The sequence below is a fragment of the Leuciscus leuciscus genome, assembly GCF_965113295.1.
Source record: "Leuciscus leuciscus genome assembly, chromosome: 20".
In the NCBI taxonomy this organism is placed as follows: domain Eukaryota; kingdom Metazoa; phylum Chordata; class Actinopteri; order Cypriniformes; family Leuciscidae; genus Leuciscus; species Leuciscus leuciscus.
In genome coordinates, this window is record NC_138744.1 from 16,290,868 (window position 1) to 16,308,133 (window position 17,266).

The following is a 17,266-nucleotide window of genomic DNA, read 5'->3' on the forward strand; positions in this document are numbered from 1 at the left end:
GTGCGTGCGTGCGTGTGTGTGTGTGTCGCTTCCAATGGGAGCTCAGTATAAGAAAGAACAAAATAAAACTGCATGTTTAAATAACCTGTCAGACTTCAAGGGACTCTCACTTGGTATTTACCTGGTCAAGCAGTTTTATGTTTTAACTAGCCGTTAACGACTGAACTGGTATGTATTCCCCTTTTATTTTTTAATCACATATTTTCATGGTCTTTTATATAATTGAGATTCAATCAACATTATTAAATACTGTGGGTATCCCTTGCATTTTGCTTGCAATTTTAAATGCAAATAATAAAACATAATTCATAAAATGTGATCATTATGTGATTATGATAATCATTATGATTCCCAGTAAAAATGCAGTTATGTGCTTTTCTTCTGCTGAGTTTGGTTTTGGCACGTTGTCGGGCATCACCAATGGTAAGTTGGATTGTAGAAGGTTTATGTTATAATGAATACAATATAATGAATACCTGTGATGATGAATACATTGTCGTTGTATAGGTGATACAGTTGTTGATTTTTAAAATATACTTTTCTTGATGTCTGACTATTGTTTTCATATCTCATGTTCTCAGCCACAACCTGACATTAATGGTAAGTACAGCTGTTTTTTTTTTTTTGTTGTTGTTGTTGTTTTTTCTCTCTTCTTTTTTCCTCTTTTGCTTTTGCCCCTGCAGCTATCACTTCATACACACAGGCATACACTATCCACACTCATGCGTAACATGTTTCCAAACCCATTTCCCCTCAAACACCTTAATCATGACCAACTAATATAAACCTCAGATTAACAAACAAATAACATTTGCTCAAGATCATTCTATTCAATCAACAATAATAATACGTTCTTATGTTTGTCAATTGTCTTGTCCCTCTGTTGTCTGTCTGTCACTTTGTTGTGTCTTATATGTTACGTGTTACACTCTGTACGTGGTGCTATATTCCCTCCTCCCCTTATGTACCCAGGGTCACTAAACTGGGTGAATGGTTACGCACTGTATATAAATCTATTGTCTGTATTATCATGTATTGTGTATATATTTTGCTTTATTAAAAAAAAAAAAAAAAAAAAAAAAATTAATACATGAGAGAGCGCAGTGTAAACGACCTTGTTAAATTGCATTAGAATTAAACTATTGACCCATAAAAAAAATTTTTTTTAAAAAAGCACACTCACTTGCACAGTGTAAAATATCCTGTTGTGATTACGGTCTGAAATTTTGATAGCTCTTTTTTTCTCATTTCACTTTCAGACTGTTTCACTAAAATCATGTTTTTGTGTAGCACTCAATTCTATTTTCTGACTTCCTCTCTGTCTTCTTGTTTTCTTCATTATATTTTTCTCAAAGAAACTGAGGAATGGAAGGACATTCCAGATATAAACAAAGGTAAAACTACTATATTATATCAAGAACTAAAGTACATTTATATTAGCAGTAAGCTAACATATCTGTTTTTGTTCATAAATCAGTATTCTAAAATGAACGTTATTTACAGTAAACTGAACGCTAGCATATTTACTTTAAACTGAATGCTAGGTTTAAATCTCAGAGAAGGAGACATCATGGTGGTGAGTTCAGTTCTAAGAAATTCTTAAAGTACATTGAATATTGGATAATTCAGAAATCAGTCAATATAATATTTGTCATGATACTTAAAAAATCTGCTTAATCAAAGCCTAATCAAAGGAGTACCATTCTTGGGAATGAGTACCGGTGGGATATTCCCGTCCCCTATGAGCTGAGTGTGAATCTCAGTAAGAAAACATTTCTCACTTACAGTTTAACAAATAATTTTAAGTAGTTTTACTGTTATATGTTTTTCATCCATCATGTATTTTTGATTGTGATTATAGGTATGAACTATAAAGGAGTCATTTTGAGAGCTTTTGAGCAGTTCAGACTGAAATCATGTATTGACTTTAAGCCCCGAGCAGCTGAAGATTTTTACATCTCTGTGGAGAGTCTTGAAGGGTACAGTATGCTTCCAGTTAGTAATCCACAATTATTTTAGGTTTTTATTATAGTAATTTCAACATTCCCTTACATTTGGATGGTACCTGAAATCTTTGATAGTAAAGACAATCAACAATTGAATATATTGGCTGAAAAAAGGAGAAACAGAAATTACATCTATAAAAGTAGTAAAAAATATTATAAGAAAAAAAAAGACAAAACACATCAATTATGGTAACAATACAATATGTTGCAAAGTAATGTTAGCAATTGTAATACAGCCTTTTTTGTAATTCAATAAACAATATAGTTGTATATTTATTACTCAGCCGGTAGGTTGGGTGCCAAATCCATCTATGTTTTGGCTTCTTTTATATATATATACAGTGGGTACGGAAAGTATTCAGACCCCCTTACATTTTTCACTCTTTGTTATATTGCAGCCATTTGCTAAAATCATTTAAGTTCATTTTTTTTCCTCATTATTGTAGACACAGCACCCAATATTGACAGAAAAACACAGAATTGTTGACATTTTTGCACATTTATTAAAAAAGAAAAACTGAAATATCACATGGTCCTAAGTATTCAGACCCTTTGCTCAGTATTTAGTAGAAGCACCCTTTTGATCTAATACAGCCATGAGTCTTTTTGGGAAAGATGCAACAAGTTTTTCACACCTGGATTTGGGTATCCTCTGCCATTCCTCCTTGCAGATCCTCTCCAGTTCTGTCAGGTTGGATGGTAAACGTTGGTGGACAGCCATTTTCAGGTCTCTCCAGAGATGTTCGATTGGGTTTAAGTCAGGGCTCTGGCTGGGCCATTCAAGAACAGTCACGGAGTTGTTGTGAAGCCACTCCTTCGTTATTTTAGCTGTGTGCTTATATGATGCTGCCACCACCATGCTTCACTGTTGAGACTGTATTGGACAGGTGATGAGCAGTGCCTGGTTTTCTCCACACATACCGCTTAGAATTAAGGCCAAAAAGTTCTATCTTGGTCTCATCAGACCAGAGAATCTTATTTATCACCATCTCGGAGTCCTTCGGGTGTGCTTTCATGTGTCTTGCACTGAGGAGAGGCTTCCGTCGGGCCACTCTGCCATAAAGCCCCGACTAGTGGATGGCTGCAGTGATGGTTGACTTACTACAACTTTCTCCCATCTCCCGACTGCATCTCTGGAGCTCAGCCACAGTGATCTTTGGGTTCTTCTTTACCTCTCGCACCAAGGCTCTTCTCCCCCAGGCTCTTCTCCCCCGATAGCTCAGTTTGGCCGGACGGCCAGCTCTAGGAAGGGTTCTGGTCGTCCCAAACGTCTTCAATTTAAGGATTATGGAGGCCACTGTGCTCTTAGGAACCTTAAGTGCAGCAGAATTTTTTTTGTAACCTTGGCCAGATCTGTGCCTTGCCACAATTCTGTCTCTGAGCTCTTCAGGCAGTTCCTTTGACCTCATGATTCTCATTTGCTCTGACATGCACTGTGAGCTGTAAGGTCTTATATAGACAGGTGTGTGGCTTTCCTAATCAAGTCCAATCAGTATAATCAAACACAGCTGGACTCAAATGAAGGTGTAGAACCATCTCAAGGATGATCAGTTAACTATATGAGTGTCACAGCAAAGGGTCTGAATACTTAGGAGCATGTGATATTTCTGTTTTTCTTTTTTAATAAATGTGCAAAAATGTCAACAATTCTGTGTTTTTCTGTCAATATGGGGTGCTGTGTGTACAATAATGAGGAAAAAAAATTAACTTAAATGATTTTAGAAAATGGCTGCAATATAACAAAGAGTGAAAAATGTAAGGGGGTCTGAATACTTTCCGTACCCACTGTATATAATAATAATAATTAATTAATTACATTTATATAGCGCTTTTCTCAGCACTCAAAGCGCTTTACATAGAAGGGGGGAATCTCCTCAACCACCACCAATGTGCAGCATCCACTTGGATGATGCGACGGCAGCCATATTGCGCCAGAACGCCCACCACACACTAGCTTACTGGTGGAGAGGAGACAGTGTTGAAGCCAATCAGTATATGAGGATGATTAGGAGGCCATGATGGAAAGAAGCCACTGGGCAAATTTGGCCCAAATTTGGCCCAAAAATCTGGGATTTTTAAATGACCACAGAGAGTCAGGACCTCGGTTTTACGTCTCATCCGAAGGACATATATATATATATGTTTTTAAAAAAAAAAATTATTGGTATTATAGACTCTCTGATACAGCCTAAACTATACTGAATGTATTACATAAAACATTAATGCGTTAATAACCTCTTTTACACTACCAGCCAAAATATGAATGCACCTATGTGCTGCGTAAATGTGCCGTTATCTCTCTCTTATTTTGCAGGTGTTGGTCATATATCGGCCGCAAATCTCCTGGAGGCCAGACTCTTTCCATTGGAAATGGCTGTGGAATAAAAGCCATTGTTGAGCATGAGTTTCTCCATGCACTAGGATATTTGCATGCGCAGTCAAGATATGACAGAGATGATTATTTGACCATCAAATTTGAAAACATCATAAAAGGTTGCTCTGAACTTTTATTATTTTTAGGAAAAGAGTAAAACAGTTAAATACAGACATTCACTGACATACTGATTGCAGTGCCCATTTAATCAGTATTTAAATAAGCCATTCTTTATGAACAATAACATTAATAACTCCATTAGTCTTTATTTTCAGGGTATGTGAATAATTTCAATAAATACAGCGAGAATGTGACCACCTCCCCATATGACTATTACTCTGTGATGCATTATGATAAAAATGCCTTCAGTAACGGTAATGGATCCACGATCATCACCAAGCTTCCTGAGTTCCAAGATGTGATTGGTCAACGTCTGGACATCAGTGAATATGATGCGATTGAGCTCAACAAACTCTATAAATGCAGTGAGTATTTTACACACATTGTTTTTATTTGCAGTTTGTGGTTGTTAAATATTTCAGTAGAACTTGAAGTCTGATGTAATGGAGACCTGGGAAACTGTCATCATGAATGAGAAGTTGTAAGGAATTGATTTTGCCTCAGTGTTTGTCTGTTTGGATTACAGATTCCTCCATCTCTTTCCTTGACCACTGCAGTTTTGATGACGAATCTCTGTGTCAGATGAGTGTCTGTTCTGCTGTGGATTATGGCTGGCAGAGAGTGAAGTCAGTGAGTGGCATCAATGTGACTGACCACACCTACTTAAGCAAAGAACAAAATGGTGAGGTCCATTACAGTCAGAAAGTCAGTCAGTCAGTCAATAAATGGAAAATGTGGGTTTTGACATTATAGGAAGAGACTTTACTACTATACTTTACTATTTACTATACTAATTGCCCAAAAAGAAATGCTTCACTTCCATCCACAGAAGCAGTCACTGTACTACCCAGTTCCACACAACTATACACCTGTTTTCATGTCTGCAGAGACATCTTTTTTCATGCACTTCAGCACTGAGGGGAGAAAGGAAGGGGACACAGCCAGAATGGAGAGCAAGACAATGACCCCTAAAAGAGACTGCAAAGTCCAGTGTCTGCAGTTCTACTACTATCACAGCGGTAATGAGTATGACCAGCTCAACATCTGGATCCGAGAGTACCAGAATGAAGCAGACAACAGAGGAACTCTCAGACTTATGGATCAGATCACAGGTCTGTCTCTTCCTCAAGTGCTGTACATATTCAGAAAGAGGAAAACAAATGTGTAGGCCTATGCATTCAAGATGTCCTTAAAATGTTCAAAGTTAGTTTAATGTCTTGCAGAACTCCCTGGTAATTACTGGAAACTGCATCATGTGTCACTGAATGCAAATAAAACCTTCCAAGTTGTATTTGAAGCCCGTAAAGGAGCTGGAAACTCCCGTGGAGGCTTCTCACTGGATGATATCAATATTTCAGAGACTGAGTGTCCCCACACATGGCAGATAAAGGACTTTTCAATAAGGGAATCTTCAACACATTACAGTCCATTGTATTACTCCAGTGATGGTTATCGCTTTCAGGCTGCATTAGTGAATCAGAATAATTACCTTTACATGTATGTTCGTCTGGTATCTGGTGCATATGATGACCAGTTGCAGTGGCCTTGTCCATGGAGACAAATAACCTTCCAGATGCTTGACCAGAATCCCCACATGCAGAAGCGCATGTCCTTAGAACAAAGCATCACCACTGACCCTGCTTTGGCATCTCCCAGTGAGAATCTGATAATTTTTATGTGTTTATCTGCAGAATTTTACTTAGCTAAAGATCAAATACATTGTTATCTCTAACTTTAAATCACTTTTTAAAAGACACATTTTGTTGTAACAGATGGCAGATATTACTGGGACAATCCTCGAAATAATGGAACTCGAGTCACCATTGGCAGTGAGACTGTATATGTGGGTATTTTTTCGGACTATGTCAAAATGAAAGATGATCTGACTAAAAGAAAGTTTATCAAGGATGGTGACATCATATTTCTCTTCAGCATGCAAGGTAGGTTTTATTAAGTAACCTCAGAGAAACCTTGTTTTAAGTACAAAATGGGTGTAACACTTTTTTTTAAATGGAAATGTGCTAGACAAATGACTGTGACCGCTGCATGATCTTACTGCTTTTTCCACACCTCGTGCATTAATGCCACGCTTAGTCAACTCAATATTCAACATCTTTAAACTGGTCTTTTCCATTTATTTCGCATTTTATGAACACGTTCTGTGTGAGGCTATGATGACAAGAATTCAAATGGGCAGCTGTGATATTCTACAGCTGAAATATTCTGCGATATTAAATCATAATGACATTTTTTCGTCGTGGTGAAAGCTGTCTCGCAATATCAGCACGAAGGAGTTGAGTCAGAGATGGGCTGCAGCCGACATACCGACATATCACATACTGCCCTACTATATACTGTAGTAGGCGAAAAACAGTATTTGACAAAAAAGTATGTCCGAATTCACAGTACTCATAAAAGAGCAGGCAAAAAGTACCCGGATTACCTATTTCTTCCGGCGAGATTCTGACGTGTGCACACTATGGACACTTTAATATCCCACATGAGAGGATTTGTGAAAAGCGGTGATGCGACACAACTGATGCTGGTAGGTCACATGATAATGACAACATGGCAGATGTAGTAAGTCCTGGGCTGTGTTAAACTCACTTTTAGATACACACACACAAATTTCCCTAAGCACTTCACCTTGGGGGAATCCCCACCGCCATTTTGAAGGATGTCCAACTTCGTCAAGTGGACGAGGATAATTTATTTGGACAGACACTTGACCTCTCGATTTTGATTGATGGAGCGAGTCTACTCAACATGTACACTTCAGGCAGATCCATAGACCACAGTGCACCATGATTGTGACATCAAAGCAGATTGCGCTTAATTTACTCCCAACCCTCACAAATCTAGTGTATGATAGTGGTGTTATTTTGACATTTAACCACATTTAATACTTGTACCTTAAGTTGACTTTTTAAAAGTGCCACTATTATGGTTTTTCGAATATTCCCCTTTATGCAGTGTGTAATATAGCTGTTTCTGAAAGTAAACGTTCTGTAAAGTTGTAAAAGTGAAAGTGCTCGATAAATAAATATATTCTCTCCCAAAGAAAGAATTGATTTTGAACCGCCTTAAAGGGTAACTCTCACCAAAATTGAACCTAGGCTCTTTTTGTTAATCTACCCAAGTCAAACTTTCATGTAAAAGCATAATTGGAATAGAAATGCCACTTTTAAGAGTGGTCATATTTTCGTTTTAGGTCAAAATGCCTTTTGAATGGGAGTGCATGGGGCACTATGATAGCATGAAAATCGCTATTTTTAAGAAGGCTCGACAGTCGACACAACATGAAACTGTGCTCGAAGTATCACCAGGGGCTCACATGAACTTGAGCACTGACTACATTGTTTGTGTACACAAAGATGTGTAATTGTGTACACACTGACTCCATATGAGGAAATGTCATGAACTTGTAATTTCAATGAAAAGCATGATAACTTAGATTAAAAAATTATCCTTGAATTTATATGGAAACAAGCTTTAAGAGCTCCTACTATAGTCGATCACTACAAAATGAACTTGGATGTATGTAAACCTGTTGTAGGAGACCTCCAAAACAAAATTAGGAGCCTTTAAAATTGCATAATAGGGGCACTTTAAACACAGATATAGTTTATTGTATTATTATCATTTTTGTTTGTGTATTTTTTATATTATATATTAAATATAAATATAATATTAATATTTGATATCTGTATATATATATTAACAGCCCAAGCATACATACTGGCCTATAGAATGGTGCTTAAACAAACTTTTAAGGGGGGAAAAAAACTATTAATAATAAATCAGCACATTTCAAGGGTTCGGCCAGTAGAGGGCACTCATGCTAATTAAGCAATGACGTAGCCTACATCTGAGTGAAAAAGACTGAGAGAAGGGCATACAATTTTTTATTAAATGCAGCCCAGATTACATTCATAAACTGATAAAAATGATTATGTGGTGAAGTAAATATCATTCTGTCAGGACCACTATCGGCAAATTCGATTGACAGTTAGCATACAGTTTGGATTGGCGGTATAGTTCTGTTCTGGGCAAGAACTCCCTGCGCATCCATGCAGCCTAGCATGGATAAGAGCAGGAAGAGCAGCAATAACCCCCTTTAGGGTAAACAGAACAGAACCAACATGAATGTATTGCAGATATCATTAATTCAATATTTTAATGTACAACATATTTCCAGAATTTTGTCTGATTCAGAGTGCCATATCCTGACTGACGAGAGGAGGCGCAGGGTAATAACGCGATAGCTGCTGATAATACTGAAGGAAGGAGCTTATATGCTGTGATAGGCATTGTATTGCTATAGGTAGTCGGCTGATGCGAGCTTGACTAACGTGACCTGCCAGAACTAACGCTACACTTGATTATTGTTCAGAATATAAAACAATGTTTTTTTTCTTCACGGAAGTAGCCTACATCTGAAAAATTGGGGTCATCTTATATTCGGGGACTAAACTTTTACATGTCAATAATACACCCGCAACAATAGGGAGCCAATATACGTGTAAATACGAGTCATCAAACAACTCGCATGAAGCTAAGAAATATTGTGTCAGAGTGTAATGTTAAGATGGCGAGCCCCAAAAAGAAAAAACAAACAAACATTAATATCCCCCCTGGATCAGACAGGTTACAGGTAATGTGGATCAAAAACCTTTTTGACATGCCAGCATCTGTCACTGTACAGTGAGAAATCTGTCATAGTTAAATCTACTGAATGAGAACTTAGCTATGTTATAAAGTGTTTAAAAAAAAAAAAAAAAAAAAAAAAAAATATATATATATGTTATATGAAAATTATTTTCAAATAAAGTATTTTCTTTAAAAGACCAGATTTGGTCTTCAGAAAGCCTTTTTCCAAAAGGTAGATCTTGAAAAGGGGGGGGGGGGTCATCTTATATTCAGGGTCGCCTTACTGTATATTTGGAACAATATTCTACTACAGAAAATCAAATGTGATGTCTACCTTAATAAGTTAGTTCAAAAGTATATGTAGCCTATTTTAAATCATTTTAAAGGCTATTGTCCACGTAGTTCTATATTTATTACCACAAAAAATATTATCCAATTACTCAATCAAAATAATCGTCCGATTACTCGATTACCAAAATAATCATTCATGATAGCCCTAGATTAATTCAAACATTTCAAAATACATCTGCATTGTTCTGCATTTTGTCATTAAAGATTTCTTGTTCTCGTGAACCCAATAACGTTTATCGTCTCGTGAGCTAAGTTTATTGTCTTACCCCTACTAAATGTTGTACTAATCCTGGATCCTTTTTCATAGATATCTCAGGGCTCCTTCATAATGACTCTCTACCCTGCTCTAAAGTGACAGTGAAGAACTTCAACATTTCTCCTGATGCAAGTGCCCAGCAGGGACCATGTGATACAAGGTGAATAACCCTTTAACTGTTATTGTTTTTAAAGACCGTATCAAAAATGTAAACACTATATTTAAGAAATGAGGTATGAGAGAATGTGCTATATTTGTGTGAATATAATCATGATCACAATGTGCAGAAATCCTTTAGCTGTAACTATGTTCATAATACAGTAAAGCAAAGCAAGTGACTAATAGCTTTTATAAAACCATTATCACAAAACATTAAAGCTTCACTAAGTAACGTTTGGCCCTCCAGCAGAAGAATAAAACTGCACAAGAACAGGGTTACATAGTATGGAGGGACATGGTGGTTGAAAAATAAAATGAGATGGGAGGATATCCAAATATTATTCAAAAGTAAAATGCTTTTGCGTTCTTTCGCATAAAGCGAACATGAAGTTTCTCGGGAGAACTCAAAGGTTTTTGCAAAGGAAAGTCTCTCATGGGAACACACGTTTTGCGAGAGAACACAACAGGCTTTACGAGAGAATGCAGAAGTTTTACAAGCAAACACAAATATCTTTGCGAGAGAACAAAAAAAATGTTTGCGAGTCAAAGCAACATCTTTGCGAGTAAACAAAAAAGTTTTGCGAGCCAATGCAAAGTTTCTTGGCAAAAGCTTTGAAAAATACTTTTTCCTCTCATCCCATATTTTTTACACCACTATGGTGATAATATAGCATAACGAAAGATTTTTAATTAAAAAAATTATAGGCCGGGAAAATGACCGGGAACACCACAAATTTGACTTTGTGCCATTTTGTACATGATGAAAGCATTTCAAAACAAACGTCCTGGTTAAACATTAAAGGGCACTAGTGCGATAAATTGTACAGAATAGTTTAAAATTGTATTCAATATTGCCAAAATTACACACAAATAATTCTTTATTTGGTCAAAACATTAGGTGCATGAGCTCCGACAAAGGAGGATAAATCAGAACAAATAAGAAATACAAAACCTGTGCTAATTGAAAGAAAACAAGTTGACAAAAATATACAATACAAATTGACAATGCGATAACGTTAACTAGCATTTTCGGGAAAAATAAAATCCTCTCCAGGTCAAAATGACCCGAACACAACTTGAGGGTTAAGTATGACCTGTACAGTATCAAAATATATGCAATGAAATTAATATTTTCTATTGAGGGGCTATTGTGTAGGCAGAGAGTGTTTTGAATTTATCGTATTTATCATCACATCTGTATTTCTCTCCTCTATTAGGGAATTTCGCAATTCCAGTGCCAAGACTGTTTCTTCTCTGATCCTCTTGGTGGTTTGTTTACTTTTGCTGGTGAATTAAACATGAGAAGCCACTATTAATCACTACCCAGTGTCTGACTACACAAGAGTAGTAGTCATTGTCAAAGCACTGCATCTACTGTAAGACTGGGTTTCCACTAAGACTGAATTTGAGAATCCTAACCTGTAAAAAACCTCATTAATCTGGAGAGATCTCAAAGAAAGAGTATAGGACACTGAAAGTTCACCAAAAATGGCGATATAAAACAAATGATGTATCTTGTGAATCTTTTGTTTTTCCCTCTCATGTTTGGTATCATTTTAAATGTCTTATTGTGATTAGTAAAATGGTCTCAATTTCACCACAGTCACTTACTGTATATGTGAAAGATTGAAAGATTCTGTTCTCCTTTTTGGTGGTGTCTCCTCAAGATATCTGATAACCATGGCTCATTTGAGGCGCAACAAATCCAAAATATAATATTGGTGTAATAAATATTTATAACTCTTTTGTTCTGTTCTGGGTATTTAAGGGAAATTGGCAGAACAGTCATTGGGAAATCTGTTACCAGAAAACCCCCACACAGTGCTGTGAAGTTTCTTGAGTCCTTAGAACTAACATACTGTACCACTGTGTGTCTCCCCGCTGTCATGTATGCATTTCTTTGTATTTTCAAATGTGTAATTGTGTTAAACACATTGTGCTCATTAGGACACACACATTATAGGTTGTGCTACAACATGTACAGTACACATCGAGTTTATTCTTTAAAACACACCACTGCTTTACTGTAAGTATTGTATGCAATATTTTGGTTAAAGGTTGTTGATGCTATGCATTCTAGATCATGTTTCTTGTGTCAATTGGAATAAATGTAAAGGCCAATTCACACCGCACAGACAAAACGGATCATTGTGTTACCCTGTCGACCTCTGTTAGCGTTGGTCAGGGTTTGTTTTCACCCGACTAAACATTTTCAATCAGCGTTTGTCGGTGTCTGTTAGGGCAGTGTGAACATGACAGTTATTTTTCAGAAAAGTCTAAATCCAACTGCCAACTTGTTGGCGTTTGTCTGTGGGGTGTGAAATGGCCTTAACATTGGAATTGCCCATCAATTTCAAGTTACATGAGTGACTGTGTTGAATTTGTATGTCTCGTATGTGGAACAATGCTATTTCCCATTGTCACGGACCAAACAGTCCGGCAATGAGGAAAACAGACATTTCTTGTTGAAAAATTGGGGTTTTTTTATTTACCCCAAAAAATACTAAACAATAGAAACCAAAAAGTTAACAACTAGGCCTATAAAAGAGGTCAACAAAATATAACTATACTCAAAACAGCATACAACAGAACAGGCTATAAACTGAACAAACTGACCTAACTGAATGAGACACAAGGAAACATATATAGTGGCTTGGCCAAACCAATTTACACATAAAGGGAAAACAAAATGGACGACAAATACAAACAACTACAAAGCAAAACAATCTAAACCCAAAATCCCCCTCCAACATGGCAGCACATGGTATGGCTTAATTGGCAGGTCACAGGATATAACAGTCCTCCACCCTTGGCCACGCCTTTCTTCCCCCAGGACAGACCTCTCTCCAACATGGTAACAAAGAAACAATGATTAATAAAACAGAAAATGTTTACATAACCCTACAATGTAAAAATGTGTGCACTCCATTTAAACAGTGTATGGTTGAAGCAAATAAATCTATATTATACCTAAAATAAACTATGTGATCAGTGTATTCAAATCATAAATTGTTTGGGGTGTGGCCAAATGCAAAAATAACTTTACCTGTGTACCTAAAACATGGCTTGTGTGCGGTATTACCATTGCTGGCTGTTACCCTGCCTTGCCGGTTATTTATCCTGTGTGGCTTGGGCCATCACACCCATATAGCTGCATAAAACCATGTACAGGAGCATATCATTGCCAGGTGGCTACAATGTGATTCACAATTACATTATCGTTTTTGAATTGCATTCTAATTGTTTATTTAATTGTGTAATTGATACATTTTTACCTGACAAATAAAATGTTATATTTGATTTATTCTGTATGCTTCTGAAATCATTATGACCAGTAGATTAAGTGGAGTCTGATGTTTCCGCAAATCTGCATCGATGATAGGTCAAACTGAAGGCCCACATGAATGGAGCATGGCATTATTGGCAAGGATTACATGGCCTATCCCTTTGTAGCTCATCTCAGCATCTCAGGTAATAAGCAGGGAAACACCCTGGATTGATGGCCAGTCCATCACAGGGCTAACACACACATTCACTCTTTCACGCATGCCTATGGACTTTATTGTCTCCCATTCATGTATGCTAGATGTCTTGTGGGGAGAACAAATTCTTGTGCTTGAAACAACTGAATTTTAAGCTCTTTACACAGATTGCATCTACATTTACTTGCCTGCGATAAGGCAATCAACATGTTAATCTTAACTCTAAATCCAATGATTACATGTGTATATCTATTTAATGTTTCTATTCTAATCTATTTAACACACACTCTCTCTTTAATGGTTTGATGTAAAACTTTTAAATAGCTGTGCCAAATTATTGAAATGTTTTGATGACATCTAGTGGTATCATATGGTAGTGCTGCCACTTTTCTACAGATAAAACAACTTTTCACATGTAACAGATAATCAAGAAAAATTATCTAAGTTTTCTTATGGATCTCTATACAATAGAGTTTAGAAGCTTGTGTCAAAAAAGTTATATGTTCAAATAATAATAATACATTTGATTTATAATGTGCTTTTCTAAAATCCAAAACGCTACAAACAATTGCAAATAAAACATAAAATGCAGAAGTACAAAAATAATACAATACAAAGAAACTATATATCATAAAATACTAATCATTACAGTAAAACTAAACAACACAATAGAATACCAATCATGTCAATCTGTGTAAGCAATTTTATAAAGATGAGTTTTTGTAAACTTCTTGAAACTGGCTAATGTGGGAGCAACAGTAAGAGGAAGTGCATTCCATAACCTGGGTGCAGTGACAGAAAAGGAATGACTAAGTCACAGATAAAAGAAGCCTATCTTTGTATGTTAGTGTGAGAGTTTTAAAAACAATTCCTGATAGAACAGGAAGCCAATGCAAACTGTAAAGCATGCCTGTGATATGACGGTATATGGAGTATATGTAAGAACACGTGCTGCTGAATTCTGGATATACTGAGCCGTTTGATTGATTTAGCAGGTAATCCAACAAATAGGGAATTACAATAATCAATCCTGGATTTAACAAATGCATGAATAAGTCTTTCAGCATCAGGCAAAGTGAGGTAACACCTAATTCTAGCAATGATTCTTAGATGATGGAATACAGATTTTGTAATACTCTTGATATGTAAGTGTCAAAAAACACACCAAGGTTTCAAGCTTGAGTAGATTAGAATACGACACTATCATTTATAATCAAATTAAAATTGCTACCTTTGTGAATAGCCGCTGGTGTGCCAATAAGTACAACCCCTGTCTTGGAACAATTACATTTTTAAACAAATTAAGGTGCATCCACGTTTTTATTTCCTGCACACACTCCAAGAGAATTGTAGAGGTCAAGGTCAGATTTGGAGCTGATGTAAATTTGGGTACCATTAGCATAAAAGTGATACAATAAACCATATTTAATGATTTGCCCCAAAGGAAGCATATAAACTCTAAACAATATAGGACCCAAGACAGATCCCTGAGGAACACCATGGCAGACCTGTCCAATTTCAGATTTGTTGTTTCCCAAGATGTTGTGAGATCTGATATTATCTCATCTCCTGATTAGCTTCATAGTAACCAAAGTTATCTAGAATAGCCTTGTGCTGTCAGGTCAGGTTTACAAAGATAGTCTCCCTCGGCTTGTCTAACATATATCAGCAAATCTAGGAATATAATAACCTTACTGTGAAACAATACATTTCTACAAGTACGAGCCTATGGACCAAAAGTTATGCTTACCTTCCAGCAGTATCTTGTCCAAGGGCTTCTTGAAGAATAATCAATAGTGTAAACTCTAATTATAATGCTCTGTTGCTATTATTATAGAACTGTCTTGTGATGAGCTGAAATACGAATAAACGGTACTTGTCTTTATAAAATAAAATTTATTTATACAAAGGATTAAAATACTGGTTATACAATAAAAAGATGTGTAGCAAATCAACAAAAGATTACAGGTTATAATACTTTCAGCTCTATCCAATTCCAGGGCAGTCCTGTGAATGGATTCACAAAGGCTAAATACCTTATATGCAGTTCAAGCAATATATGAATAACTTGTTCTCGTCCGAGTATGTCAAGTTATAAATTTCAGCAGAGCAATTATCAACGAAGAGTCTAAATAATCTGAAGATATATTGATTCTCTCCAGGGCTGTATCGACATCAAAATCAAAAAGCACTCACTCATACAAAAGCACCCATATATATAGGAACGTTTTGGTTACATCAGTTCCTCTGCCTACGCTAGGGTTTTTTCCCATAAGAAGTAAAACCATGTGACTTAGTAAATCATATGACAATGTGAACATGTGACATATATAACTCATGAAACAATGTGACATATTTAGTACTACATTGTATTACCTCTTGGAAGCTGTGTTTACATTGTGTTCACCATAAGTGTGCATTCATTTCAGCATTCTTTCTACCTTTCCTTCCTTTCCCTCTTGGAAATCTTTGTGTATGTGTTCTGGAGTATAGGTCTGGAAATGGTGATGTATTTGATAGTGCATTAACCATTCCAGCATCAATCCGTACACCCCCGCTTGCACTATCAACCACATTTTCATTTCGATAATCATCTAGAGAAAAGTCATCCAAAGAGTCAAGGCTAACATTGAACACATAAACGCTGGGTAAGACAAAATCAACGCAGCACTCGTGGAAACGAAATTTTGTTTCAGATTCTCTTACAAAAAATCCACTACCATGCTTTGTCGACAAGCTATTCATGGTCTGACAATACCATCTTCTGCTCACTGGCATCCACCGAAATCAGTCTCGGCTCCTTGGAGCCTGGTCCAGTTTCCTGAGATCTTCCGGATACAGGGCTATTTCGTGGCCACTTCTCGCCAAGCCCTCGTCCAATCTTCTTGCTGTCCACCAGAATCTCGTGATTCTTTCCAGCACTTTATTTCTTTATTCTTTTTTATAGCTTCTCTATTTTTTCTACCATCTCTATTATCTTTTTCCTTGCTCCTCGGGGCTTTGCCCTTATTAGGCGGTGCAACTTTATGAGTTGCGTCCCTCAGTCTCCATACGTCATTTATTGTTGGTTCCTGTCTGTCTTTCTTAGGTTCCCCCAACAACAAATAACATAATGATTTCTGCATGCAGTCAAATTGTTCTGCTAACATATCGATTTTTGCTTTTGAACTAGTTTCTGGCAAGTCCAAAATCTCATCAGCAGTTGGCCCACCAGCCAATTTCATTATTTTCTTGTTCACCCCTTTTAAATCTGCCAAGTGTGAATCTCGTGGAGCGAACACAAGCCCAGGGCATGTCAGAAACGTTCTGCCCCCCAAGTTGTCGTGCTCCCTCTGATGCGAGCTGCTTCGCCGCTCACGAGATTGACTTCGAGATTTTTTATAATTAACTCTCTTTCTTTTGGGTATTTCTTCATCCTCAGTGTACTCTGAGTCTGAATCATCATCAATTATTTCCTCTCCTGTGGTTCTACATCTATTGTCTTTATCCTTTTTCTCTGTTGATGTTTGACGCGGTCTGAACCCTGTTTCTCTTAATTCCCATGATTCTCCCCCTAAAATTAGAGGACTAAATTGGGTTAATAGATTTTTTGTTTTAGGTTTCGTTCCTGTTTCCAAAGCCGTCCTCTCATAAAATTTTTCGAAGTGGTTTAAATCACCTCCCACGGCCCCCTCCTTATCCGTGTATTCAGATAGCGATGGAGAACCGGCCCTTGTTATGGCTTTAGGATCAGGATCGCCGTGTCTAGTTACCCGTATGTTCGTCCCTTGTAATATTGGTATAGTGATATCACTATCCCCAATTTCTACGGTAACCTTTTTGTTAAAATTTTTCGAAGCAACGTTTTGGGCTAGTCTACCTACTCCTC

The 17,266-nt window shown here is 36.8% G+C and overlaps 1 protein-coding gene across 1 annotated transcript; it reads left to right on the forward strand.

Annotated features, from left to right (window-relative positions):
• The first annotated feature begins 355 nt into the window (after nucleotides 1–355).
• LOC309484329 (meprin A subunit beta-like) lies at nucleotides 356–11,307 on the forward strand. The gene is made up of 14 exons (XM_082150554.1): nucleotides 356–423; nucleotides 582–600; nucleotides 1,356–1,394; nucleotides 1,545–1,576; nucleotides 1,684–1,762; nucleotides 1,862–1,979; nucleotides 4,321–4,499; nucleotides 4,656–4,865; nucleotides 5,027–5,182; nucleotides 5,388–5,612; nucleotides 5,724–6,155; nucleotides 6,273–6,440; nucleotides 9,809–9,917; nucleotides 11,134–11,307. Exons 1-14 carry the CDS (start codon nucleotides 361–363, stop codon nucleotides 11,210–11,212), a joined length of 1,908 nt encoding a protein of 635 aa, XP_082006680.1. The 5' UTR covers nucleotides 356–360; the 3' UTR covers nucleotides 11,213–11,307.
• The last annotated feature ends 5,959 nt before the right edge of the window (nucleotides 11,308–17,266 follow it).